Source organism: Botryllus schlosseri, chromosome 10 (genome assembly GCF_051294905.1).
Source record: "Botryllus schlosseri isolate E-star chromosome 10, Bs_hap1, whole genome shotgun sequence".
In the NCBI taxonomy this organism is placed as follows: domain Eukaryota; kingdom Metazoa; phylum Chordata; class Ascidiacea; order Stolidobranchia; family Styelidae; genus Botryllus; species Botryllus schlosseri.
Genome location: NC_137245.1, coordinates 15,576,880 through 15,603,641, shown reverse-complemented (window position 1 = coordinate 15,603,641; position 26,762 = coordinate 15,576,880). Strand labels below are relative to the sequence as shown.

General features: G+C 40.9%; 4 protein-coding genes across 6 annotated transcripts in view; 2 read left to right on the top strand and 2 right to left on the bottom strand.

Moving 5' to 3' along the window:
- LOC145448050 (protein unc-93 homolog A-like) overlaps positions 1 to 26,762 on the top strand; it is a 245,794-nt gene that overhangs the window by 113,341 nt on the left and 105,691 nt on the right. The window lies entirely within an intron of this gene.
- LOC145448598 (fibrinogen C domain-containing protein 1-like) lies at positions 545 to 5,132 on the top strand. Of its 2 annotated transcripts, XM_080327014.1 has the most exons (6): positions 545 to 2,790; positions 2,844 to 2,902; positions 3,433 to 3,519; positions 3,900 to 3,996; positions 4,164 to 4,260; positions 4,528 to 5,132. In XM_080327014.1, the coding sequence occupies exons 1-6, from the start codon at positions 2,730 to 2,732 to the stop codon at positions 4,865 to 4,867; spliced, it is 741 nt and encodes a 246-aa protein (XP_080183140.1). In that variant the 5' UTR covers positions 545 to 2,729; the 3' UTR covers positions 4,868 to 5,132. The 2 variants fall into 2 exon arrangements, with proteins under 2 accessions (XP_080183140.1, XP_080183139.1); XM_080327013.1 differs by having other exon boundaries at positions 545 to 2,902.
- On the bottom strand, positions 7,313 to 15,737 carry LOC145448051 (spermosin-like). Of its 2 annotated transcripts, XM_080326376.1 has the most exons (11): positions 15,239 to 15,466; positions 15,084 to 15,176; positions 14,959 to 15,021; positions 14,063 to 14,362; positions 13,704 to 13,736; positions 13,546 to 13,641; positions 12,449 to 12,528; positions 9,523 to 9,651; positions 8,914 to 9,061; positions 8,573 to 8,759; positions 7,313 to 7,599 (listed from the first exon to the last, which is right to left on the bottom strand). In XM_080326376.1, the coding sequence occupies exons 1-11, from the start codon at positions 15,390 to 15,392 to the stop codon at positions 7,389 to 7,391; spliced, it is 1,494 nt and encodes a 497-aa protein (XP_080182502.1). In that variant the 5' UTR covers positions 15,393 to 15,466; the 3' UTR covers positions 7,313 to 7,388. The 2 variants fall into 2 exon arrangements, with proteins under 2 accessions (XP_080182502.1, XP_080182504.1); XM_080326378.1 differs by lacking the exon at positions 9,523 to 9,651 and having other exon boundaries at positions 15,239 to 15,737.
- Positions 17,372 to 26,530, bottom strand: LOC145448052 (spermosin-like). Its single transcript, XM_080326379.1, has 11 exons — positions 26,382 to 26,530; positions 26,167 to 26,271; positions 26,040 to 26,102; positions 24,499 to 24,816; positions 23,776 to 23,808; positions 23,604 to 23,699; positions 21,332 to 21,408; positions 21,142 to 21,270; positions 19,161 to 19,311; positions 18,613 to 18,802; positions 17,372 to 17,632 (listed from the first exon to the last, which is right to left on the bottom strand). The coding sequence occupies exons 1-11, from the start codon at positions 26,413 to 26,415 to the stop codon at positions 17,419 to 17,421; spliced, it is 1,410 nt and encodes a 469-aa protein (XP_080182505.1). The 5' UTR covers positions 26,416 to 26,530; the 3' UTR covers positions 17,372 to 17,418.

Here is a 26,762-nt window from a genome sequence, read left to right as displayed (position 1 = left end):
CAAAGCCTTTTTGACTCCTATCTATATTTTCATTGTGCTATCTTCAATTGATAAAATTGCTAATAAATTGAGGCAGATGCTGACGTGGATGGAGCTGAAAATTAGAAATGCTGAACAATACACACATATCCATCCGGATACTATCCTATTAGAATCCTGGTATTTTGCACCTATGCAAGCGTCAATTAAATCATTTAAAATGAGACACGACTATCCTAATTATTATGTTGTAAAACGCCCGCGCGATTTTCATCAGCTTACCGTACGAAGGTGGCCTAGTAGCCAATTACGGAAGAAGCGGGTTTTAGGCCGTGGAAACCATCCTCACTTTTCTTGAACTCTAGCCATCGCCGTAACTTTACATCCTGCTAGTTTTGAGGATTTCCTGCTCTCGCACATAAGCACCTTATGCCTGCACTACATTTCATTTGGCTATGGATATTGCGATGCTATTCGTGAAACTACCTGGTATTGCGACAGTGGTTTCAAGCTACCTCATTTACTATTAACTCTCCACAGCCTCTGTAGTATTTTCAGACGAAAACAAACACTCTTTGAATATGAGTAACGCGATGCGATTCTATTGTGAGAATTGTAAAAGACTCGTCATATAGCTTATACTTTACCGATATAGTTTCCGTAAACAAAGCTGAAATGCTGAATAATAGCAACGTAGAGTCGATGGAGTGTTTGAGCTTAAGCTGAGCCTTCAATGAACCTGCACAATGAATCTACACCTTTTAGTCTTCGCGCACCCCTTTTGGATCGCCACTGACCCCCGCGGTTCTCCAAGTTTTAGTTTAAATTTGACTGAGTTATCGTGCAACCGTTATCTCTCTTGTGCAAATATCAACTGTAGGCTAGTGATAAACTGCAACAAAATGACGTTTTTCAAAAGTAATATCATAATATTCATTGTATATGTAGAAATTGGGAAGACTTTTAGTATTTCAAAGCAAATACTGTAGCTGCATTTCTTGAAATACGGCGTCATGTCATGAAATTCAGCGCCGTCGCTTTGTTATGAGCGAGTGCCTCAAATACATTTCCGCAAAGAGAGGTGGCAGCGAATGTATTATTAACGCGTAGAGCTTCCGACGACACCTTTGGGTAGCACCAGAATTGAGAAACAGATTTTTAACGAACATATCACGTCCAGCCTAGTCATTTCTATCTAGCAGCACGCACCTTGAAGTTATTCTGAAATAGCGGTTATGTATATCACAGGAAAAAATGGATTCTTGCGAACTATTTTTCCAAAACCCCAACAGAACATATCTAAACAGCAATATGCTTGCATCATTTGGCCATAGGCAATTTGGCAATTAAAATGGGTGTGCGCAGTAGAATATTTCATCTGTTTATGTGAGTCCTGAGGTTTTAGCAGTTATGAAGCGTGACTGTCTCGTAATTTCTCTAATTTGAAAAAAAAATAGAAATTAGGTAATCAAACATTTGCAGATTTTGAGGTTTCTCTGACCGCTAGGGATCCCATGGTTAAGACCCACGGATGTAGGCCATATATATTTTGTCATCGTGGATTATTGGTTTCTCACTAAACTGATTAAAGTGGAGTATGCGGACAATCGTGATCAATTTGTTATAAGACTTCTCGTAAGGCGGACCCCTCAGATTTTTAGTTCAAATTTAGCTCAACAGTCAGCTGTTTTGTGCAAGTATGAACACTTTGAACAGTAGGCTAGTGATAAACAGCATCAATTTGACATTTCATGAAAACAACATCATACTGTATATACGGAGACTTTTTTCAAAGCGAATTCTGCAGCTGCATTTCTGGAAATACGTGTTCGTTTCGAAAATCCGCGCGTTCGATTTGATATGAACGAGAGCTCGAAATCCATCTCCGTAAAGAGAGGTAAGAGAGGTATGGAGGCAAACGGTGGGGTTTCAGGAAAATCCCATAGAGCACATCTCTAAATAGCAATATGTTTCTATCTGTAGGCCTACTCGTTGACAATTATAATGAGTTTGAACAATATAGCATATTTCATCTCAGACGGCCATTCTGTTGATGTGAGTCCTGAAGTTTTAGCAGCTATGAAGAGAAACTGCCTTATGATTTCCCTATATCTTACAAAAATACAAATCAGGTTATCAATCATGTTGCAAATGTAGAGGCTTCGCGAACCTTCAGTTGAGAATCACTGGTTTAGATTGAGGATTGGGTCAGGGTTAGGTTTGGGGTTAGAATATATTATATATATATATATATGGGTCGATTCCAGGGGTTAGGGTAAGTTTTTGGGCTGTGAAGCCACATGCCAAAGTGGTGCATGATCATGTGTAGGGCAACTACTTTCCACATCATCCAAGCCAGGCCTCTCGTCTCGACTCGACCATCATTCTCGATTCAGAATCGAATCACTCGTCATCGGAGCCGGATCCTGAGTAATGTCATGTCGCCAAGTTCATATTTTGTTCCAAAGCTGTGATGCTTGATCGATTCGGTTCAAAGAATTTCATAAACGATATCAGGAAGCTGACTGTGATTGATGGATTTACCAAACGATTTCACTAAGCTGACTTCTTCAAACGGACGCTGTAGCGCAGCAGATTGTTGAAATTCAGGGAAAAACGTAATTCGTAATAAATCTGTGCACACTCAACTAACGAAGGCATTTGCGGACGTTGTTGGTGATAAAAATATCCTCTGCTACTATCTGCCCACCATCGTCTATTTTGTTAAGTATTCAATATCGGCTCAAAAAATGTGGCTCAAGAATCTGAGAGTTTTGATGTTCGGATTCCTGATTTACCGATGTTTCTCAGGTTCTCAGAATTGGTGTTCATTTTGAATCAGTTTGAAATTTCTCGTTTTTCAGCAAAACACTGCGTGAGACGATACGCCAACGGCAAATGGATCTCAGAGGGAGATTGTGGGGTTGGTATACATTCATACGGTATTTTGGGCCATTCGACTTGACTCAACTCTATTTTGAAATACGGGAAATGACTCGACTTGGGTCAATTTGTGGACTCGAGCTACTGCGCATAACTGGACCGTATAACAGGAGACCCGGACGGCCAAGACAGGCATTTCATCGCTACTTCGAAGGATAGTATAGTCACCACAATATTGGGATAGGGTTAGGGGTTATAAGGACAGCAACTGTTGAGAGTGAGGAAAACTACTATATTATGAGTGCGCAGCATTCGATATCATTTAGAATACTTGATTGAACCTAACTTTAACTCGAAATTGCATTGTAAGCAATAGTCTGAGTGTCAACACTATGACTTAAGCCACTGCACCCTGACTCTGACTTGAATCGGTGAATTGAAAACGACTCGACTCGACTCGAGTCAAAGCAATAAAAGTTAGATTGAGTTGGGACGCGGAACCTTGTGACCAGGTTACAATGCTGGAATTACAAAACTGGAAGTTTTATTGTGGGCATACGTTTTATAAAGGGTCCGGAAAAGATGTCTGAAATAATGAAGGAACTTCACATGAGATCGGAACAAGAGAAGCAATTGCTTGCTGACAAGGAATGGACTGTGAGTAGAATTTGGAATCTTTGATAAACAGAGCTTTCGGTTTAAGATGAACAAAAGTTCAAAATAAGTCATAAAATTGTAAACAATTTCCTCAAAGACAACAATTCGTGAGATCACCGTCAGTTTTGACGAATTCCGTTGTCAGAATTTTATGTGTTTCTTAGGAGAATGAAATCCGGTTCCGTACGGTTTCTAACCTGCAATGACTTGGGAACCCATACGCCAGATGTGGGCAAGTATGTTTCTGAGAATGATAAGCAGGAAATACGTGGAGGGCTAAGTTATATATTCTGCGGTGTATTCATTTTTAAGGTCGTTAGTTCTAGTTCTAGTTGTGCTTTATGAAAATCCAGTAGTTTGTACATCTATATCCGATGCAGGTTTTCCAGAGAAGAAAATACGGAAACGTGGATTTCTTCCGAGGTTGGGATGAATACGTGAACGGATTTGGGGATAAGGACGGAGATTTCTGGCTCGGTAGGAAGGTTTTAGATTTGAAGCAGCATTTCATGTATTTCGTTATCTCATGAAGCTTGTTTTGTAATGAATGAAATCTTATGCTTGTCGATGGCACTGTCAGTCATCGACAAACATAAGATTTTATTCAAAACCAACGTCTCCTATCACTTAACGCTTGTGTACAGGCCTCGAGAAATTGCATCAAAGGACAAAGGGAGAAAATATGGAACTGGAAATCAAGCTGACCACCAAGAATAAGAAAAACTTGACCGCTAAATACAGGCAAGTAGTGCGAACAGTAAGAAATAACTTCCAGATTTCAAAGTATTTCAAGTTTTTTTGCCTTCTTGTCCTACTTCCAAAGTTGTAATGATTTTTGACTACTTCTACTTCATACTTGTTCATTTTTGAGGCAAAGTTTAGCCCATATTACGATGTCAATTTCTACTGAAGTAAAAATAGAATTAGATACTTTGAAGTTAACAAAAAGCCAGTATTCCATGCTTCAAAATGTATAATTACTTTGTTTCTGACCTGCAATACCTTCAGCAATTTCAGCGTCGGACCCGGATCCGACAAGTACAGACTGCACGCATCCGGATACTCCGGAAACGCGGGGGACAATCTCCGAGCGGAAAACAACGAACGATTCTCAACGAAAGACGCAGATCACGATTACCACGCGACTTGGAATTGCGCTTCCCGGTTCGAGGGGGCATGGTGGTACACGAGCACGCAGTACGAGTGCGGTGGCAGCAATCTGAACGGAAATTACACGGCGAACGGCGGTAATGGAGTCGTTTGGATCAACCCTACGGGCCAGAACGTCCTCGACTTCTCTGAGATGAAGTTTCGAAGATTGTCAAAATCGGAGACTGGACAGAAATGAACTATCACAATTACATCTGTTTGCTTCTTAAAACTTGAGCCTTGCGCCTGTATTGGAAGACGACTGCATATAAACTGTATACTTCTGTTTCAATTTACCGGAGTATATATATTTCCGTTTTCAATTTTCGCAACATTTTCTGAAATTCCTTCTTTGATGATGATCTACATTCTACAACATGAGTAGTTTGTCAGCGAAATCGCGTTGTTTCTTCGCCTGTTTGCGTCAGTGTTACAATAAATAAACGCGACATGCGTATTTCCAAGCCTCAACATATAGCAGTAGGCCATTTTTATTGTTTTTTCAGTTTTCGAAACTGTTACTGAATTAAAAAATTCTATTAAACTCATGAGGTTATTTTATTTTGATTAATTCATTTTACCGAGCGACATCTCGCGGACACGGCCCCGTAACTCCTTTATCTCGTGGGCGTCACCGCGCGGTTCCGTTGTTAGCTTCTTGATGGTATTTTCCACCGATTTCTTCAGATTATATTTTCATCCGTACAAGACATACACAATGTACGGCGCGATGTAATGAACAGATAGGACGATGCCTAACGACCAGTTGCGGTTGCAGTACCGGTGTCTTAAACTGACATTCACCTCAGCCTGGTGTCCGATTTCACAGTTCATTTTTCGATGTTAGTCTTTATTCCGCTGCTCTTTCTTGCGCTCTTTCATCGCCTTCAAGGTTTTTCCGTCGCCGTAAGAACAGCGACGGGGGGGGGGGGGGGGGGGGGGGGGGTAAAAGAAGCCCGGAATAACCTCCGACGCGGAATAGAACCATTGCCGCCTGGGCGGTAGGCGCTTATCGTCACCACTACAATATCTCCCCGACTCCCGAATATTCTCCGCTTCGGAAAAAGTGTCAAGGTAGTCACATGTTGTTCATTTTAAATTGAACCTCTCTTATACGATGTGCAATGTGCAATTGTGCATTGATGGTGTAGGGCAGGGGTGTCAAACATACGACCCGCCAGACGATTTCATATGATTTCATAATGAGTTAACATATTCGCGATGCCTGTAATGTTTGTTGTTAAGATATATGCTTGGGTCACTTCACACTGTGAATATAATCAGGATCAATCTTTAGGGTAGCATTTACAACGAAAATCACTCTAAAACAAACATGTTTTAAACAAGGCCCCTGTTTAAAACATGATTTTAATTGTATTTTTAGCTTTGGCGTCACGAATATTTAATTGTGACGTTGCAGTGGATTGACATTGACGAGTGAAAATATAGGGTAAATACGACTCCTTCGACGGAAAGGGCTTTCGACCACTGTCATAACAGACCAAAAATATGTCTAACCAGGACTGAATCGTTATGCAGCATTTTTACTGTCGGCGCTCATCAACATCTGAACACCCATTCAATACGAATGATCTATATCTACGTGCTGAAACATGCTTAACCGACGCCGATTGCGAGGGTTCCAGCCACCCCACATGGCATTCCTCGACTATTTTGGTTGCAGTTAGTCCGTAGATTCATACTACAGGTTTTTTGGACGCATTTACACTATTACGGCATAATTCGACGTTTAAAAAAACATTCAAAAAGGCATTTGATTAAAACACTGTTTAAAACAAGTTTTTAAACAAAGTGTCTTAAAACACCGTTTGTTTTAAATGCAACCCTAATCAATCATGATGTCATTGACGTCTCGCTTTACCACACAGAAAAACCTGAACTATAAATCGTTACGGCAATAATAATGTTCAGAATTTTGGAGTCGGTCTGATGCACAAGACCAAAGTCACAGTTAAGCACCATTAACTCCACATACAACAACAATGTTCAGAAAGTGAAAACTGAATTCCTGGTATAAACGAGGAGTTAAATCCTTTAATGTGCCAAGGGTTAGTGGTATTAGCCATGCAACAAAATCTGTTAAATAAAGGAAGGGCCAGTTACAAACGGCGGACGGAGCCTGCCCAACACCCACCTCATTCAATGTTGCAAATGATCCGGCAGCGGTGACAATGGAAACGTACATTGAATACGTCGAGTATACCGTTAATTATAAGCAATGTGTTGCACGTAGAGAAACTAAAGCAAACCAGTTTAAGAGTGAAAAATACAGCACGCAATTATTAATAGGTTCTCAGTCATCACAATTCAGCTCGAGATACCTTCCCTTAAACTTCTGGTTGCTTTTTAGAAATCTACAAAATGTCTCATGAAAGTCATTGATGATTTTCAGAAAAACATTGCCATTTCGGGATGTGGATATAGGCATCGAATTATTCTTTCGCCTCGTGCATTGGTCAATTAACGCGTGACTGACAATCATTTAATTCTGTGGTCAAGTTGGAGTCGAATTTCTATACTGCTCCAACCTCCGTGCAGCAAACACCCAACGGGCTTCTCGGCCTGATTTTTACTTTCGTGAAGGTGACTAACTCGCCTGCCCAAGTACAGTCTCAAAACAGTCTTGTTACTTAAGCGCCCATGTCCGCTTCGGGATGCTTTTAATAAAACAGCGAACGTTTGCTTGAAACACATTTATATCAGTAATATGGTGTCGGATATCGGAAATTTAGTGGATCACAAGCAATGCCTCGACACTCCGGTAGCTTGTCAAGGAAGCAACAAAACCAATTCATAGAAAACGATATAGCCGCGTATACGCCCAGCCACCCGTCTCCACAAGCTCGGCCGTAACTTGTCGCTCCGTACAAGATCCACCGGCCATTTTCTTTGCACGTGTATGGACCGCCACTGAAAATACCAAAGTTCAATTAGTTGACTCCGTAAAAGGTGTAAATGATGTTCCATTTTGAGACCGCGGATTAAGAATGAATATGAAATCTCATTAATTGTTAGGGAGGTCAGTCGCAAATTCCCGACATCATACCCTAGCTCTTCAGTATTTAACAGTGACATTTTTGGTTGCTGCTTTGAAGTTATGAGGGTCGCCAGCTAAACTATGGTAATTTTGCTGAAGTACAGTTAATTTCGCATGCGAGAGAGTTAAGGATGAGTGATTGCTAGCAGGTTGTAGCAGGGTTTTACGTTTTACCACTAGGACAGAATTAGCAGATCGTCCTCGCCATTGCCATGCGATAAGAAATCATTGATTATACTTCAATATTTTCAATTTGACCACGAAAAATAGCATCGTCTAGCCCTGGGCTGGGTATGCATACCTAAGCGGAGCCAGAAGCAATGAGTTCCAAGATATGTAAAACAACTTCCAGTAACAGTAGAAAATTAAGGCATAATTCATACCCAAATAAGTAGTTTCAACAATGAAGATTTGGTCGAAAGGTAGCGTATTTTTATCAGGTAATCGGAGGTAGTTGCATTCGTAAAGGCAAGATGAACCCTTGCCACTGACAAAATCAAAAAACGCACTCTTTAGTTACCGCCCGTTACCGCTCTTCGGGAACTTTTTCACGCGGTTCTTACGGAAATTTCACTCAAAAAAGTTATTCTAACTAAAATCCACTTTCTACTTATTGTAATTCGAAGTGAAAAGGTCAGTATATAGCATAGTTGTGTTTAAAAGGCGTTTCGGTAGAAGTGGATGTATAGTCACAAACATAGTCACTTGAGTACAAGTCAAGCGGAATGTACTTGAGCACTCCGAGAAAGAAGTACTCCGTTACTGTATACAGGCGGTGGTTTTATGTAGGTCTGTCCGTTCAACACTTCGTAGAGCAGTTTAGTTCAAAATTCTTCGCTACCCAACCTGTCGCCTGGACAAGTGTCGTGTGCCGCGTTCTTCCCCGCACAGAGTGCCCACTCCTTGGCGGCAGCCTTGCCCCACACCACTATGCACTCCTCCGGAGATCCCGTTTCAAGCTCGACTTGCTTCAAGTATCCCACTCCTGGAGTGCCTTCCGTTTGTCCCCAGCCGTAGGCCCAACACTTTTTTCCTGCGCAAAGAATATTAGTCAGCAGAGTTGGCGGATTGATACAAGCTAAAATATGTTTCGCTCGAATATCGGTCGCACGGGCCAAGAAGACGAAAAAGGTGAGGAACCACTGTAAATAGCTGATTAATGTGAGAATGAAACAAATGCTGATTACCTTTCTCTATGACGCGATTCTGCTCGGGAAGACACGCTGGTTGTGCCTTTGTATCAAATTGCACTTCGGTTTTCAGAGTTAACAAAACCATGTCATAGTAAAGGTAATTTTCGATTTTACCGTATGGATGCTTTCGAATCTTCACTACCTGTAATATTTAAAGCAACTTTATAACTTGGGATAATATAGCCGCGGTGCTCGCGAGGCTCGATTGTGGATTATTAAGCTTTATAAGATAAGACAAAGTTGAAGTGTTGAAATGTGTACCTTTTAAGTTAAGAGGTCACAAAGTAAACAATCCAGTTACTCTCATTCCAAAACTGATTCAAATTTGTTGACACTCCGATGTCATACAGAAATATAATCGCACAGACAAGTCTCGGTCCTGAAATAATAGGGGGCGTATAATTGCGACAATCGAGAACGTCGTGTCTCACTTACTCAACTCGAATCATCAATTATACAAATCACCCATTACGCTTCGTTATGACATGATTGTTAACACCTCTCTGTTTTGGTGAATCTCAAAGCGCAATTCACTCAACCTCGCCCCGCACTCGCATATCGTAGCTCTGGAATAGTTACAATTTCATAATCTCACTCCCTCACATCGACTTCGTATCCAGCATGAAACGAGTAATGGTGTTTCGCGACGAGCACCTTGTAACTTGTATCCCTATCGAAGCAATGCAGGGCAGATATCGCATGCCGCGGTGAAACCAGTGTCGCACCGCATATCTGGAAATGGTGATATATTGTATGTTAGGTGATCAACTGATCATATAGGGCAAGTTTTTGCAACTTCTGCAACCTTTTTGCAGCTTCCTAAATACTCAGAATATATGTAGTATGATGTTTTAAGCTGTTTGAAGGAATTTTATGTTGTAACTTTTGCCATCATTTTCCATTTTTCGATGCAACTTTTTACTGCAACTTTACCAAGTATTGCACAAAATGTAAAGGAGTGTTCAGAAAACATGCTATAAAACTATTTCTAGAATGGCTCTGTCTTTAATTTGCTTAACGAAGAGCTATAAGTCTGATTAGCTGAATCTCAATATTATCTACGACGCAATGGCGTACAAGCTATAGAACAGCGCCAGCTAAGCACGACAGCGCCTGAACTATATATGTAAATAGATCGCTTGATTGATTCATTGTCGTTTAAATTTGAGGTCGTTCCACCATTTGACGGATACCCAGGGGGGAACCTGGGGGACCCCCGAAAATTACATTATCACTGGGTCACCTATTCAGGCTACTGATTTTGTTAAAGTCACCAGCACTGAGTTTTGTTGCATTGCCTTTGGTCAAATCTGCCAACCTAGGGGGTTTGGGGTGTGGTATATTTGACTTGTTATATAAGTTATCGCTTTGCTGTTTGGCTTTTTGCGGAAAATTATTTCTGGATTGCGTTATTTTATTTCTGCATACCGGCAAAACATGTAATTTTCGGCGGTCTCGCCAGACCGCCCGCGAAATGATAAAGTATACCAAATTTGACAGCCCTGCAAGAGCTGAGAGCGAGGTGCTGTCATGTAGGTTTCAAACCTAAAGAATATAAAATGTATTCGTGATCGGTTGGATAACGAAGAGATAAATGGAACAAGCAGATACCCTGCAAATCTCAAACTTTGCGAGTACCGTATCTCATACCATAATATATCTAAAAACTTATAAATACAACTGTTTACTGCAACTTTTCATAAAATTAAGAGCAACCTTATCACGATTATAAGTGCAGCAAAAACTTGCCCCGCTGAATATATATGCGAGGGTGATCAGTATAACCCAGGGGTGGGCAAACTTTTGAACTCGCGGGCTGCATTCAACATCTGAATCCGTTCGCGGGCCGCACTATATAAAATTGGGATTATAAACCAAAACGCAATATTGATATTTGATGATATATAGTTAGGAAATGGAGATAGTATATGTGCTTATTTAAAACAAACCGAACTTGCTTTGATGATATCGTATACACGCGCCAAAAACATATCGTGGCGAAATTTCATAGGCTGGCGGACCTCAACAACCATTTTGTCAAAACTATAGAGATGAAAGTCGGTTGGCCCTATTCTTAGAACAGGATTGAAATTTAAATCTGTGAGCAGCGATCTGTTCATAGATGTACTAATTCCACTTTTGGTTCAGTTCCAGGACACACAATGCTGACAGCATCAAAACCATGTTAGCTTCAAACACGCTTCTACTATGTGTAGATAAAATATAAATCCCCCAATTCTACGCATACAGAGACACGCCTGAATCGTTTTTTAAATGCACATCACTGAAATAATTAAAAACGGAGTGGTCAATCTGAAATTCCACTCGTGATCCAAATTATGTCAATCTCGTTGCAGCTATCCCGCTGTGGTATTAGGTATTTACCTTAGATCAGTGGTTCTCAAACTTTTTTAGATACGCCCCCCCCCTTATGATAGTGAAAGAATTCGCGCCCCCTTATCGTCATATCACGAAACGCAACCAGGATGCTAGCAAACCTAACGGGTAGTTTGTTGGCATGGAAGGTTACGACTGTGGATGAGAGCCTTTTAAATATGTATTTCAGACTAGATATAGCTATAACCATGAATTGGTTGTAAATCGAGCTGATTCAGACTAAATACATAGCAATAACCATGAATTGGATGTAAATCGCGTGGATTCAGACTAAATACGTAGCAATAACCATGAATTGGATGTAAATCGCGCTGACCGCGAATTTTTTCATATTTAGCTCAGCTTTGCGCCCTCCTTCAGATGCTTTCACGCCCCAGGGGGGGGGGCGTGCCCACCAGTCTGAGAACCACTGTCTTAGAATTATCATGGTGAAATATACTCAGAAAAAGTTCGATTTTTAGGACGCATTTTCATAACACTTTCAAAAAGTTTCTTTAGACTCTCGCGGGCCGCACGGAACAGTGTTGCGGGCCGTAGTTTGCCCACCCCTGGTATAACCTGTTCGGAGTACTCAAGTATACGTTTGCCTACTTACCGAGATTCTTACTCTAATGGACACGTTTTTGGAGTATCTTTCCTCTGTTTCAAAAGTTTCCAAATGCGAACAATTTACTTAAATTTGCTTAAAGTAGTTTTTCGAGACATCTGCACCACAGATATGACTGAAAATATCAAAAATGTTTACGATGTAGCCCGTATATCGTGGTAACAAAATGTAATTTCGAATATGATACAGCTGTATTATTGACCTGCTGCGGCTGTTAGCGGCATTCTGCGTTAGACGCAAATATGCATCTTGCTGTTTTGAAAACTGACGCTGACTTTTGACTCAACGACGCCTATAGTCTCAATGAACTTCGCGTAAGTACTTAGGAAATCTCCTAGACCCAGTTTACATATACTTGAATGTGCTTGAAGTTGTAATGTTGTTTCCTGCGGGTCACTACTTCTATGCTCGTTACATTGAGTGAAATATAGGCCTATCCCATTCTTATTAATTTATCGGCCTAGTTGAGCATCATCAACGACTACGTTGACTTCGTCATTGTACGCATAGAAATATTTGACATACTGGATAATATTGTCCTTTCGATGACCGCTGAAGAAGATTCACAATCCAAGGCCAGCTGTGTCTCACGGCGACTGTACCTCCTAAGAAAATATGGAGAATATAGATAAACAACATGTATGCAAAATAAGATATTCGATGTTCGTCAATGAGATACATTTCATATTTTAGAAAGTTGTCGGACCAAAAGGATGTCGAGACCCAATCCGGTAAATAATGATTTTTAATCGTAAACTTTGATGTGCCTGAAGAATTCAACAGTTTTGTGATGAATCAAGCAATCAATCGAGATATTATATTTTCATCTGCCCAAGATACGCATACAATTAGGGTTGTATTTAAAACAGAAATCAATTTAAAAAAACATGTTTAAAACAAGGCCCTAATTTAAAACATGTTTTTATTGTGTTATTTGTATTTTTCAAGCCATGACGTAGCGAATATTCTATTATGACGTCATAACGAATCAACATTGACAATGGCATATAAGGGTAGATATAGCTCCTTTGACGAAATACCTGTACAATAACCGTTGAACCGACTCTTTTGAGGGCTCCAGCGATCCCATATCGATATACGTCGGCTAAATCGGGTGGTAATTGCCCGTAGGCTGATACAACATGTTTTTTAGACAGTATTTGCATAATTATGGCATAATTTTACAACTTGAAAAAACACATTTTTTAAAGGCCTTTGTTTAAAACTCTGTTTAAAACATGTTTTAATCAAAGTGTTTTAAAACACCGTTTGTTTTAAATGCAACCCTGTACACAATGTACAATTTCATGTAAGTAACGGATAGGGAATGCCGAACGACCAAACAGTTGGGGTCTCTTGAACTGGCATCCACCTCGACCTAGTGCCCGATGTCACAGTTCTCTTCGATGTTATTCATTCTTCGTCGGTCCTTTTTAGAAGTTACTTCTTGCCTAAATTTATGTATAGGATTCTTGGGAGAGTTTTACGGAATGTAGGCATACTTCCATTACAATATCACCTTAAAAATACTTTAGACGTAGGCCTAACACTTAAGTGCGAAATATATGGCTGGCAACAATGGATACTCTCACTAATAAATATCTATGTCGCGAAAGACCAACCTATAATTCTTGTTGACGGTTTGATGCTCTGCACCCCGCACCGGAAAGTTTTGTTGGTCCAAGTGTCTTCCGGGATCTTGGTCGTGTCAGCACTATCTAAGATTACAGATATCAAGCGAGAGCTTGCAGAGACGGCCTTCATAGCGCTCTATACTTACATAGTGGCTTCAATTTTTCGGGTGACAACCATGCTGTAATATAAAAGCATGGCATACAGTGATATATTTTCGAGAATACAAATGTAGTTTTATTCAGACCTATTCATAATGAGTATAGGAGAATTTGAGTCAATGACACTGATACTAGTATAAAATTGAATACGCATAAAAGACATGGATAGAAACAGGAAATCAGAGCATGTAAGATTGTAGCAACTATAGATATCGTGATATAGGCTACTGCATACGAGTGAACATAAGCGAAAAAATGTGGTGCGTGAAAAGGTGTTGCATGATGAAAAGAATCTGTGAGTTGGTATTGCACTATTGAACTGGGAAATGTCATATAGCACACAAACCTGGATTTTTGTCGCGATTATTGAAGGCGGCCTTGGTAGTGGTCGTTGTCGTGGGAGCTGGCGCGTATTGGGAATTCGAGCCGTCCAGCGACGATGATCCGAATGAATTCGAGTAAGATCCCGAATTCGAACCGGAACTGCTACCGGATACTCCGCTGGAGCCGCCACTACTGCCGGGAGCGTAATTCCCGTAGGATGACCCGTATGACGATGACAAACTGTCGCCGCTACTGTCACCAGATGGCGCGGACTCGAATTGGTTCAGTGGGGCCGATCCTTCCAAATTTCCTTGAGAGCTTTCTGTCATAAATATCGATTATGTTTGATAAGCCAAAATTGCATGCTGCACATCATCTGGCTAGGTTGTCCGATAATCGAACGTAGAGCACTCACGAGCAAACACATTTCCTAAACGCCTTGAATTGGCTGGAAAATACGGTTGATTGGTTCTTGGTTGTTCGAATAAAAGACGACGAGAATATATATTTTTTTATCAACATAAGTCGGTTCAGTTTACGAAGGACGTATTAAACGGTGAGTTTATTAACAAACTTCCCTAATAACAGACAAACATTCACTCGATAACAGCCTATAATATTTACTTACTTCACCTCAGTCTTATATTTTCACTGAGTGGGAAACACAAATTCTATATCCAATCTGTACTACGTACCATTTCGCAAGATTAGGCTGCAGATATAAGCTACGTAAGAATCGTGAAGCAACCCAGAGTTAGCCTGTTTGGTCTTATTTTAACAGATGTAGCTATAAAACAGAAAGCATTGCAGCACGATATATATGCAATCTGACAGGGGATATAAATAATCCACGACTCGTTATATTTCCACACTTCAAGAGAGTTCAATCAATGTAGTCCATTCTTAAGGCTTATTTACGTGAATCTCCGAAGATAGCGTCCAGCTCCGGTCCTTCACCGCCTTCATCCAGCGCATCTGAAACTATAAACGTACCGCCTATAGTCATCGACAACATACGTGACTATCTGTGACCATCGAGATACCTTTAGGGCAGGACGCAAGGGAAAATAACGCAATCGCCACAATGATCAAGACCATGTCCGCGGCGAACATCACAGGAACTACAATATCTTTCTCTGAAGGCAAATTATCGATGGACATATGTTATATGTTGTCGACTTGTTCGTGGGTATGTTACGTTTGCGTTCTTTGACTTCCGTGACGACATTTTCAGCTCTAGAGCAGAGTATTTCTGGTATTTCATACACCACCGTTGCTTGGTCCGTGGGTGGATCAGGCGCCTTAGGTCCTTTGGTTTTCTTGGCGGCCTTTTTAGCTCCCGATTTGGCCATATCTGCGTGTCGCCTTCAAAGCGGCAATTACGCTATTTATTGGATTACCCGGAGCGGGCCATTATATGAAATCTTGTTTTTCGACTACTGTTCGGGGGGCTTTCTTACGTCATAGTAGCACAAACGTTATAGTATTTTTATAGAGATTGTCCGTTGAACTACTGCATGCGTAGTCGTATAGGTAGAGTCGAGTCAGTCGACCATAGTCCCTTTTATGAGGTATCGAATTCTATGACTTTTTGAGTGCATAGATAGGCGACATTGAAAGAGTCAATTAACTATAGCGACGGATAAAATCTCAAGAGGGTGCTCTTCCTATAGTATTGTAATAAAATAGCCCGTTGGTACTTTTTTGTTTAGTAGGACCTACCGCCTTCGAAAATTAGACAGATATCTATGGTCTGATCGCAACTAGGGCTGGGTAAAATCGAGTACCTGAGTGATTCGATTCTGAATCACGTAATATGCTTCGAGTCGAGTCGAGTAGGGCTGGGCAAAATCGAGTACCTGAGTGATTCGATTCTGAATCACGTAATATGCTTCGAGTCGAGTCGAGTAATCGAGTATCACTCATCATGACGTCATAGCAGAGTGTAATATGTCAAATTTCAAATATGCACCTTTTATGCGACCACAAAGAATATAATACCTGTAATCTATCACATCAAAGATACCTTCTGTAAATTTTTGACCATACCGCTTTCATTGCACTTGGTGACAACTGACAATGTTGTAGGATGATCATGACTTCGGAAATGTGCTATTTCCAGTAACGTTTGTAGTCTTTTACTATGTTTTATATGCTACGATATGCCCAATCAAGGTTTCAAGGCTTGATAAATGACCATTAATATAGAAACTACAATTCTCTTTGATAAATTAACTTTCAGTGGCGAGGATCGTATAATTTCACTACTCGAAAAAATCGTATTTTACTACTCGACTCGAATCATTAAAATTAATACTCGATTCAGATTCGAGTACTCGAATCATTGTGCCCAGCCCTAGAGTCGAGTAATCGAGCATCAGTCATTATGGCGTCATAACAGAACGTAATATGTGAAAGTTCAAATATTTACCTTTTATGCCACCACAAAGAATATAATGCATGTTATCCATCACAATAAAAATACTTTGGTATTTTTTCGACCATCCCGATTTTATTGCTCTTGGTGACAATGCCGTGGGATGATCATGACTTCGTAAATATGCTAGTTCCAGTAACGTTTGTAGCTTTGTACTATATGTTTCGTATGCTACGATACGACCAATCACGATTTCAAGGCTTCAATAGTGAAAATTACTGTCGAAACGAATATTTTCGTTGATAAATTAAGTTCCAGTGGCGAGGAACGCATAATTTTAGTACTCGAAAAAATCGTGTTTTACTCCTCGACTCGAATCATTAAAATTAATACTCGATTCAGATTCGAGTACTCGAATCATTGTGCCCAGCCCTAATCGCAACTTGTGCGACTCTGTGGTGAACTCTTCCAGTATCCTGTATGATGAGGGGAATAAAAAAAAACTACTATGTAAATGCAGTTTATTTATGAGGGTTGCAAGGTTCATGTAGAGTAGAGACTTTCAAGGATATGGCTGTGTGCCGTTTTGTACAAGGAAAAATGATGGGAAACCTGCTTTTGACAGCATTTAGCAAGATTTAATATCAGCAGTATACAGAACTGACGATACTGTCGGGCGCAGGTGAATCCACACATTTCCAGTAACTTTGAATAGAGTAAAACTCAGAGAGTTCAAATATATGGGAGTTGTTTTTCGTGCACTACGAATGATGAGCAACTGAATGAAGACAATGATCTGGGAGTCGCTCGATTTCGTTGAAATCTGTTTCGGAAATGAACTTCGGGCGGATGTTCCACAATTTCGAAATTTATTTTCAGAAAATTTCGGAAAATAAATTTCGAGCTCGGCCGGCAGGTCCGATACCTTTCGCGTTGTTACCGATTTAAACATAATCCACAGAAAACACTTTATTGCCACATCATTCTCGATCGCAATACGCCTAAAATCGAAAGCGAGTGGGAAAGATGAAGTCCGTAGGATTGCATGCTATTCCCTGACACTCCGGCAGCTCGTCCAAGAAGCAACAGAACCACTTCATCGAAAATGATATCGCCGCGTAAACCGCGTGTTTGCCATTCCCGCAGGCGCCCCCGAAGCTGGTGGCTCCGTACAGGACCCATTTGCCGTTTTCTTGGCACGTGAGCGGACCGCCGCTGCAAGAGAAGAGATATATTGGACTTTTCATGAAATCGGCACTTGCTACAGGTCCATCAAATGAGTAAAGTAGAGATGGTCAAAGTAGTCAACGTTTCTGCTCATGTAGTCGACTTACCGTCGACTTACCGCATTGTTCGAAGGCCGCGTTATAGACGATGAATTGCCCGAAAGGGTGACGAAGCCTCAAAGGCTCCGACGCGAATTATGGGTTAAGCTTTTCCCATGCTCTTGCAAAACGAAAGCGAATAAGGCATGCTTAGGACTATAGTAATTTACATCTGTGTTAGGAGGGCCTGTGACCGAGCTAGCACAGCACTGTATATTGCCTTTATAAGCAATAAACCTACGAAATAGAATTAACGCCTTCAATTTTTACTCAATTACAAGTAAGAAGGACCCATTTCTAAGACATTCCAAAACTACCTCAAGTGGAGGTAGAAAATCAAACACCTGGTAAGTACTCAAGGGACAATTTTTCTCATAAAACGGATGTAATCTTACCCCAAAACAACTTTGAAAAGAGCAAGTATCTTTGTGTGATAAAATCATCAATTTCAAGTGGAGGTAGTCTCTAAATACAGCCATTTGAGTAAGTAGTGCAAGTAGGCACAGCCTACTTAAGTACTCTAAATATAGATGCACTTCGTTACTGAGTAGGCCTATATATCACCACCGACTGTTGCGGTCAAGATGCTTATCATTAAGCCGTGTCGACTGAGTGGTAATCCCTTGTCTTTTTCTGTAAAATATGTGTTGAATGTTCACTGCTTTTATCTGCCGGCTTTCAACAATGATTTTCATCCAGATTTTTACTGGCTACTGCTAATACGCTCGTGCTCGTCCGTGCGTTCATGCTTATCAAAAACCGCCGGATTATTCCTAATTTCCCATAATCCATTTTGTATTTCAGTGATCCTTATCATTAAGTAGGCCTAGCTTACAATACACTTTGCAACCCCACCCATCTTCTACTCACCTATCTCCTTGGCATGTGTCTTGCCCGAATGATTCGCCCACGGCGCACAGATTCCATTCCTTCGCAACACCTAATCCCCACGCATTTTCGCATTGGCTCGGAGAGCCAATCACCAGCCTGACCTGCTTCAAGTAACCGTCTCCTCCGGTGCCGTGCGTGTCCCCCCATCCGTACGCCCAGCATTTAGTCCCTGGGACGCCAAAATGGGGGGTATCAATAAAATTACTCTCTATTCGCATGAAAATGTTCTGAGTAGCTATTTGATGATGATAATGTAATGATAAGTAACCAAAACGGTAGTATGGCAAAAGATTTTAAAGGACAATACTGTAATAATACAGAGCTTATTGGTTCTTATGTAGGTTCCCTTCTAGCTAATATAAACGGTGGTCTTCACGATATGATGATAACTGAACAGGTTCTGTCTTATAACTTTAGGAAACGGGATCTGCTAGCTTATAGTAACACGTGGTAAATCGCGATATAAAACTTACTATTATGGATTCTTGATATTGTCGTATCACTTGGGAGGTAAAGTATCTGTTTACCTTCATCAATGACTTTGTTGCTTGGAGGCAGACAGGCGGGTTGGACTGTGGTCCCGAACTGCAACTCTTCCTTGAGAGTGAGCAGAACCATATCGTAGTAAAGATAAATTGGTTCTTGTTTGGCGTACGGGTGTTTGCGTACTTTTATTATCTGAAAGACATATGTATATGGTATTGGTAGGTATACCGGATAAAGACCTTACTCTGGCTCAGCATTGTTACATGCGTCATTGACTTCGATTTCCGGTAACTCAACTGAACGTTACGTCACTATGTGTCACTCGAACGACCATATTTCTGACACTTTAATGATGTGTCACTCAGTGGAGCTGTCACTTATGCGACAGAACACCAGACACCATACGTAGACAGTGGGGTTGCAGCCACTTGGCGGTACTGGCTCTGCATCAGCGGTGGCAGACTGCAAGGGGGAGGCAAAATGAGGCTGCACAGTGAACAAAACACGGATAGATGGTTAATCACGACCAACGCTTTTAAAAGCACTTATGACTACGAGGTGGACTTTTTGGAGTTGTCTGTGGAAATTGACAGATTTAATAGACTAGTTTGAAGCCGTGAAACCACGTTTCATCGTTATGCAGCAGCTTTTGATGTTTTACGGTGGTTAGCTAAATCACACCTACTTGATTCGACACCATATTTATGCTTGTGTCCGAAACTTGATCGTACCATTTGTGTTTCAATTGCGAGCTGTGAGAGTAGTTTGTCAAATCTCAAAATGATGAAGTCGAATTTACGTTCTACGATGAATGATGATCGGCTACCAGCTCTATCGATTCTTTTTATATAGAAACACTCTACGTTCAAAAACTTGATTTCGAAGATATTAGCGCTGATTTTGCTTCGGCGAAAGCTCAAACCGTTAAATTTTGAGGCGGCTATTAATATTTTATCTGCTGAATACATTTTCTCTCAATTTTTGTCTTTTAATTTTGGCCTTACCGCTGAGAAAGTGCGACTTCGTTCTCAAACTATAGAGAACTTCTGAGACGCGGCACATTATTTGTATTTTTTCTATTGAAAAGATTGCTTGAACACGTAAAAATTTCAAAATATGCTGCAGTCTACATGTAGGGCGGCATTTGCAACGAACACCGGGGGTGACAGCATATCCTCCTACGGCACAGCATGCAGCGGTGGTCCGTAACGAATACCTCGCTTTTTCGTTGTATACTGAAATTAGTGAGGGGCATGGATAGTTCACTGGCTGGAGTTCCGCCAGATTTCTATGCATGCATGCTGGCATCTTGCAATATCGAATGCCGACACATTCGATATACTTTACTAAAGATATGCGGCACGTCCGACCAAATCTAATTTTTTAAAACTGTTGCCACTGGCCGACAAGAAGTGAAATGGAATTTGCAGGTTCTAGAAATTCTATTTCCTCCGATCGACCTTAATTAGTAATGATGAGTAAAGCCAGGGTTGGTTATAGTTGCCAGCTGCGGTAATTCATGTAGTAGCAGATGCAACGCCGATAGACTTCCATTCAATTACAGGTAGCGACTTATATAGCATGACAAAACCGCTCCAAATAAAGTAGAAACTGAAGGTATGAGCTCAAAAGTAATCAAGCAAGTAGCTTCAAAAAGTATATTCGGTCAAGGGGGCACATAATTAAGCAGTTAATCGGCAGCGGTTATTTTCAGGTGCATCTACTCGAGCGACAAAAAATTCCAAATGGCACTACATATAAATATGCGCAATTTTCAGAAATAAATTCAGTTACCGGAATACAGGACTGCTTCTCCCAGTTGTGACGTCGATTTCACACAGAAACTGACGGAAACCAATCCTAGTACTATTTTCCACTTTACAGAATCAAAAATTCAAAAGTAGAAAGTAAAGCAAGGTCAAAACCTACTCGAGTAGTCAAAAAAGGTGTAGGTATTTCGTCACTGACCATGACTGGTCAGTGGTCACATCTGATTATAACCAATAGCCCCAAGCCACTCACATCAACTTCAAATCCACTGTCGTGATCATTATCATGCTTCGCAACCGCTATCTTCAATTCAGCCTTGCTTATAAAGCAGTGCATCGCCGATACCGCGTGTCGAGGCGAAACGAGAGTGCCGCCGCAAATCTAAATACGGGCGCGTGGAAGACTGTGTTGAAAATAAGAGAAGGGAGAATCGCTGACTTACCCATTTCCAGCGACCGTAACTGAAACTTTTAATATTGACCGCCCAAGGCCAGCTGTGCTTTACGGCGATTGAGCCACCTGTTGAAAGAAATCTCAATTCATGAGATATTGCTATATGTGCATGTGGCGGATAACGAGATTGGCAATAGTTATGGACTGTGTTTATAATAGATTATTGTTCAATTCAAATATTTGTTTGGGTGTATGAAAACGCATACATTTACTAATTTGATCATTTGCGCTGGAAAACTTTACGTAATTACAATGTTGTGCTCTCTAACATGGACGACTGGCATAGTTATCACAAAAGAAAGAATTCATTTTCAAAATAATACAAATACAACAAAATATATCATGATCATCACTTTCATTACATTTTGAATTATGAGCTGCGCACCTAACAACACTTTTAAGCGTCTAAACCAGGGGTTCTCAACCTGGGGGGCGCGCCCCCCTTGGGGGGCGCGGGAGGCTCTCAGGGGGGGCGCGAGAAATTGACGAAGTCAGTATAGGGGGGGCGCGAGAAATTGACAAAGTCAGTATAAATTGTACGTGTCTGAACATGTGTTTCACATCCATTATGAGAAGACGATTAATGAAGATGAAATTTATTCCATATTCAAGAAAGCTTGCAAAATACAAACTCTAGTAACAGCGCTCAACTGAGTATAGTCTGATTTCAACTTCATTTGAGCAAATTTTTGAAATTCCCACGTGTAATTCCCACGTGTAAGTCATTCATTGCTTCATAGCTTTGACAGTAGCCTAAAGCTTGTCGCGCTGGGCAGCTCTTGTTAGTAGCTTGCGAACTGCACTGCCTAAGACAGACTTAGATGCAACATAGGTTGCCTGGTTTCGCCCTCAATTAGGCTATAAATCAACGCAATTAATTCATTTCGAAAACTGATCAAATTTAGCCTGGCAGGACAGAACGACGCCTTGCTCTCTGTACTCACTACCAGCATCAGGATTAGTCTCAGGGTGACCTACATTGAAATTAATTAATGGATGTCTTGTTCAATGTTTTTTGTTATTTTCAAACAAATTTGAAGAAATTTGTCAGCAATGTAAAAGACTCAACAACTGGAATGCAGATTCAAAATTGGCGTAAGATATACCTTATGTATACTATTAGATCAGGGGTGGGCAGCCTGCAGCCGTAGAAGGGAATTTGAGCGGTCGTCGACGCCTCATTCAATTAGTATGTGTTGGCGGCCGTAGGCATGCAAATTGCAATTACGAATTCACTCCCGCATTTTCGAGAGATTTTAATTAATCTTGAAATTTTCTTCGCCCTCCGCGCAATTCAACAAGAATTCATTTTTCTATTTTAATGCAGTAGCGCCCTTCTTAATCTGAGCCAGAATGGGAATTGGTAAGAAATAGCAATTCGTTCGCAGCCCTGAAAAATTTTCGCGCTCCGCGCGACAATATGCACCTCCCGGCAACTATTCATAACATTGCCACTCGCGATTTCGGTGCGTACAATAGGCCATTGTTAAAAGTAGAATAGGCCGGAGTTCACCGGGAATGGATATGGACAGTTTACCGTAGGAATTTTGCGTCCAGATCGTTCATTGCGGCTATGCCCTGGAATGCGGCCTTACGCTACATAAGCAATCGAAATGCGGTCATGATTATCAAAAACGTTGCCCACCTCTGTATTAGATGAAGTGCTCTTTTTGATATGACGATAAATGCAAGGGGGGTCAGGGGGGCGCGAGTTTTTTGACCATCTCCAAGGGGGGCGCGTGTCAAAAAAGGTTGAGAACCACTGGTCTAAACACTAAAGAATCGATATAGGAATTAGCTATACACGGTATTCACGGGAAACTAGCTATTATGTGGGGAAGCCCGAATTCGTTTTCTAAGCGCATTGGTCTCGGCCGTGTCTGTGCCATTGCACGTGATGGCAATATGTCCATTGATATCTGTCAATTCTTCCTCCATGGAATGTATCAGCATCGCCGAAGCCGTATAAGCTAGTGAGGAATAGTGATGCTGAGCACAGGAGAATAGCTTAATTTGACCAGCAACGAAAATATCTTTAAACCGAAATCAATTTCAGCACTTTAATAGGCGTTCTTTCGATATCTCAAATCAGTTCGCGGGCCGCGTGTTGGTGACCGCTGCCCTAACGTAACCTAACCGCTAACACCAATACCTCGCTATTTTGAATGACTTGCTATTTTGGACACTCTAATTTGGCACTCGGTGTTCTGAAACTCACTTTACCGCCCCGAGGTCAATATTAAAGATAGTTTTAATAATACCTACAACTCTTGTGGTTGGCTTGATGCTTTGTACTCCACATCGGAATGATTTGGCGTTCCAATGGTCTTCTGGAGTTTTGCTGGTGTCAGTAGTGTCTATATGAAAAGTTTCGAAGATCTCTTAACGCTAGGCAAAAGTAAAACAATAATATAATTAGCAATATATACTTACAAAATGGATCACGTCTGCCCACTTCAATCCACCCTGCAAATTAAATTGAAAGTCTTAAATGTTGAGCAGGGGATTTTTGAGAATAATAGATTTTGATTTTAAAGGCGGTCTTCGCCATTCCAGCTTGCTCTCAACCGGAAGCTATACTTGCTCAATGAAATATATTGAGTAGAAAAGCTTATACTCTTTTGTCTGGCAGGGCCATTTGGTCGACTCAGTCAGTAGCTCGCATGTAATTATGTCAGGTATAATTTACAAGGACTATACTGCAACTATGGACCTAAGTTCCGATATCATTGTTTTCTCGCGGTCCAAGTTTTGACACATATGCGAATTGTGAATGTTTTTGTCTTGCTATGTTCATCTCTGACGATGACATAAACAAAGAGCCCGAGATGTGTTGTTCAGACGTGGTTAATAACGAAGTAATTATACTTTTGTAGAGTACTCAAGTAGATTTTACCAGTACTGGATAGCATGGAGGGGTGTGCGATACTTAGAAAGCCTTACAAGGATATATCTGTACCTTTCTTGTCCAGCGACATATGCACATCATGTACTCATGGTATATGCACTGATCGTGTGCATGCTATCATGAGTCGGTGTATATGCCACGAAAACTTCAAGAACAAAATATACATCGTCATATTCATATTCCTATTGGTCATCCTTGGCGTTTTTCCATTTCACGGGTTCGTAATCAAAAATACTCCCCGAACTCACCTGGGTGAAAACCCCAATAATACGGACTGGGCGTGGTCGATTTTGTGACGGGCGTCGAAGTAGGATAACCAGAGCTCGGTACGAATTGAGAATCGGCTTCCAGAGAGGATGAACCGAATGAGTCCGGGTAGTTTTGAGAGTTCGAACCGGAGCTGCTACCGGATACTTCGCTCGCGCCATCACCGTTGTCAGGCGAGTAGCTGCCGTACGAAGATCCGTAGGATGAGGAAAGGCTGTCTGCCTCGGAGTTCGATGAAGACTCAACAGGTGGAAAGTCATTAAGGATTGGCGTATCGTTCAATATTGACGGAGAATCCTCTACATAAGAAATCAACGGAGATAGTCAATAACTATGTACATCTACTGCTTTTGGGTACTCGGGTACATTTTGCCTATTCCTAAACTACTTACTCAAGTAGTTATGTTTTTAAACTGCCTACATTACTACTTCACAGTTTGTTAAGTAAAGTAGTTTAGGGATGCATTAGTATCACTTTTGTGAGTGAAATTGCCATGGAAACTGGGTCAAACAGCGCTGTCCGGGTAAGCGACTATATTTTGTAAGTTGTACAGTAGTTTTGAGATCCATAAGCGGATTTCTGAGTGAAACTGCTATGGCAACTGCGGGTCAAAGAGCAAATTGAGCTCAAATAGAAGCGTCGTTTGCAGGTTTACGTTTGTCGACAAGACGCTTCCGTAATTGCGAAAATAACCACCACCTTTTAACTGATAAACGTATGTGAACCCAAGGCCAAATATTCTTTTTGAAACTAGCTACTTGAGTTCTTTCCACACCTCCGTTTTCTACTTTGACTTGAAGTACTCTTCACAAGTTTTGGAGAACAGTTAACCTAAAATATTTACTGTTTTACTTACTTGAAAATCGCTACTACTACTCGTATTTAGTAAAAAATTACGATGCTACTTCTACGTCTACTTGAGTACCAACGATGACTACTTTGAAAGCCTCCGGGAATCGATAGTGCTGATCATTAGAGCGCAGCAATGAAGTAATTCTATTTTTTCGGAGCACTCCAGTATAGGTTTCCACTACCTTGCATAATAATCCAAGAGGATTTCTTTTCCCCGTACGTACACCTACTTTTTCCAGAATACACCATCCGAAGCAGGATCACTTTACCTTATTTCTTTTCATATTTTACAGCGTTGAAAGTAGCTTGGATGGATTTGCATCGTCTTTATCAGGGTAATTAATAAAAATATCACGCGATAATAGTCTTTGATTCTCGGTAACACGAATGTTCAATATAGTCATTCACAATTAGTTGTGATGGATATGCATTATTTTAGTGTATATGTTGCAAGTTTTAAAAGTTGTTGCGGGTTACCTATCCACTTTTATTTTACCTAACCATATGGCGGGCATATTAATTGCATATCCGATATACGTTTTCTTGGTGTGGTTGAGGTGTAGGATCACGACACCTTCCATTCAAGCAAGGTAACTCATAAAAGCCAAAAATACGAATCACATGTTCGCGTTTATCAGAAATTAAGCCATAATGGCGTTGAATACGTACGTGAAATGTTTCCGAAAAAGTTTTCCAAGTTCGCTGCATTTTCTACATCGTCCACACTTTTATCTGAACTTGAAATTCGTTGCTTGTTATTCACGAGGGCTCAGATAAATTCTGCAGTTGGATTTACCTGCTGGGCACGATGCGATAGAAAATAGCATGGCCGCAGACATCACGAATATCGCGTCCAACGCGAAGACGGCCCCGATTTGCAACTTCGTCTGTGCACGCATATCTGTAAATAGGTAGCGTGATGAATGGGATGGACGCGTGATTTGATATTATAAATACTTATCCGTAACTGTATGGTACTGATGGTAGGACTACGACGATCAATATACTCACTTTGTTCCACTTTACTATTTATCCCAGAGCGCATGGTATCGCGCTACTCTAGGTTTTGGCCGCATTTCCCAAGAACGGATGATGATCGGACATTCATATTCTTCTGATGTTCCTACTTACGATGAGCTTTCTGACGTCATAATAGTATGACTTTAAGAATATTTAGAATGGACGCACTGTCTTGTATGTGGGGCAGTATACCTCGATTCCTACCACTGTTCTGGTATACGGCGTGTACCCCAATAACGAGTAAAGTATTTAGGTCGGGGATGGGCAAACTACGGCCCGCAACTCCGTTTTGTGTGGCCCGCGATAATGCGCAGGAAACGTCTTACAATATTGATAAAATGCGTATTTAAAATATAATTACTGCAGGGACTC

Coding starts and splice junctions, on each gene's coding strand:
- LOC145448598 (XM_080327013.1), top strand. CDS start 2,780: ATGTTTCTCAGGTTCTCAGAATTGGTGTTCATTTTGAATCAGTTTGAA. Junction 2,903..3,432: donor TCTCAGAGGGAGATTGTGGG/GTTGGTATACAT, acceptor CGTTTTATAAAG/GGTCCGGAAAAGATGTCTGA. Junction 3,520..3,899: donor TTGCTGACAAGGAATGGACT/GTGAGTAGAATT, acceptor TATCCGATGCAG/GTTTTCCAGAGAAGAAAATA.
- LOC145448051 (XM_080326376.1), bottom strand. CDS start 15,392: ATGGCCAAATCGGGAGCTAAAAAGGCCGCCAAGAAAACCAAAGGACCT. Junction 12,529..13,545: donor ACCGTCAACAAGAATTATAG/GTTGGTCTTTCG, acceptor ATATTTTCTTAG/GAGGTACAGTCGCCGTGAGA. Junction 8,760..8,913: donor GAATCGCGTCATAGAGAAAG/GTAATCAGCATT, acceptor TTCTTTGCGCAG/GAAAAAAGTGTTGGGCCTAC.
- LOC145448052 (XM_080326379.1), bottom strand. CDS start 26,415: ATGCGCTCTGGGATAAATAGTAAAGTGGAACAAA. Junction 26,272..26,381: donor AAATAGTAAAGTGGAACAAA/GTGAGTATATTG, acceptor ACCTATTTACAG/ATATGCGTGCACAGACGAAG. Junction 17,633..18,612: donor GACACATGCCAAGGAGATAG/GTGAGTAGAAGA, acceptor CTTCTCTTGCAG/CGGCGGTCCGCTCACGTGCC.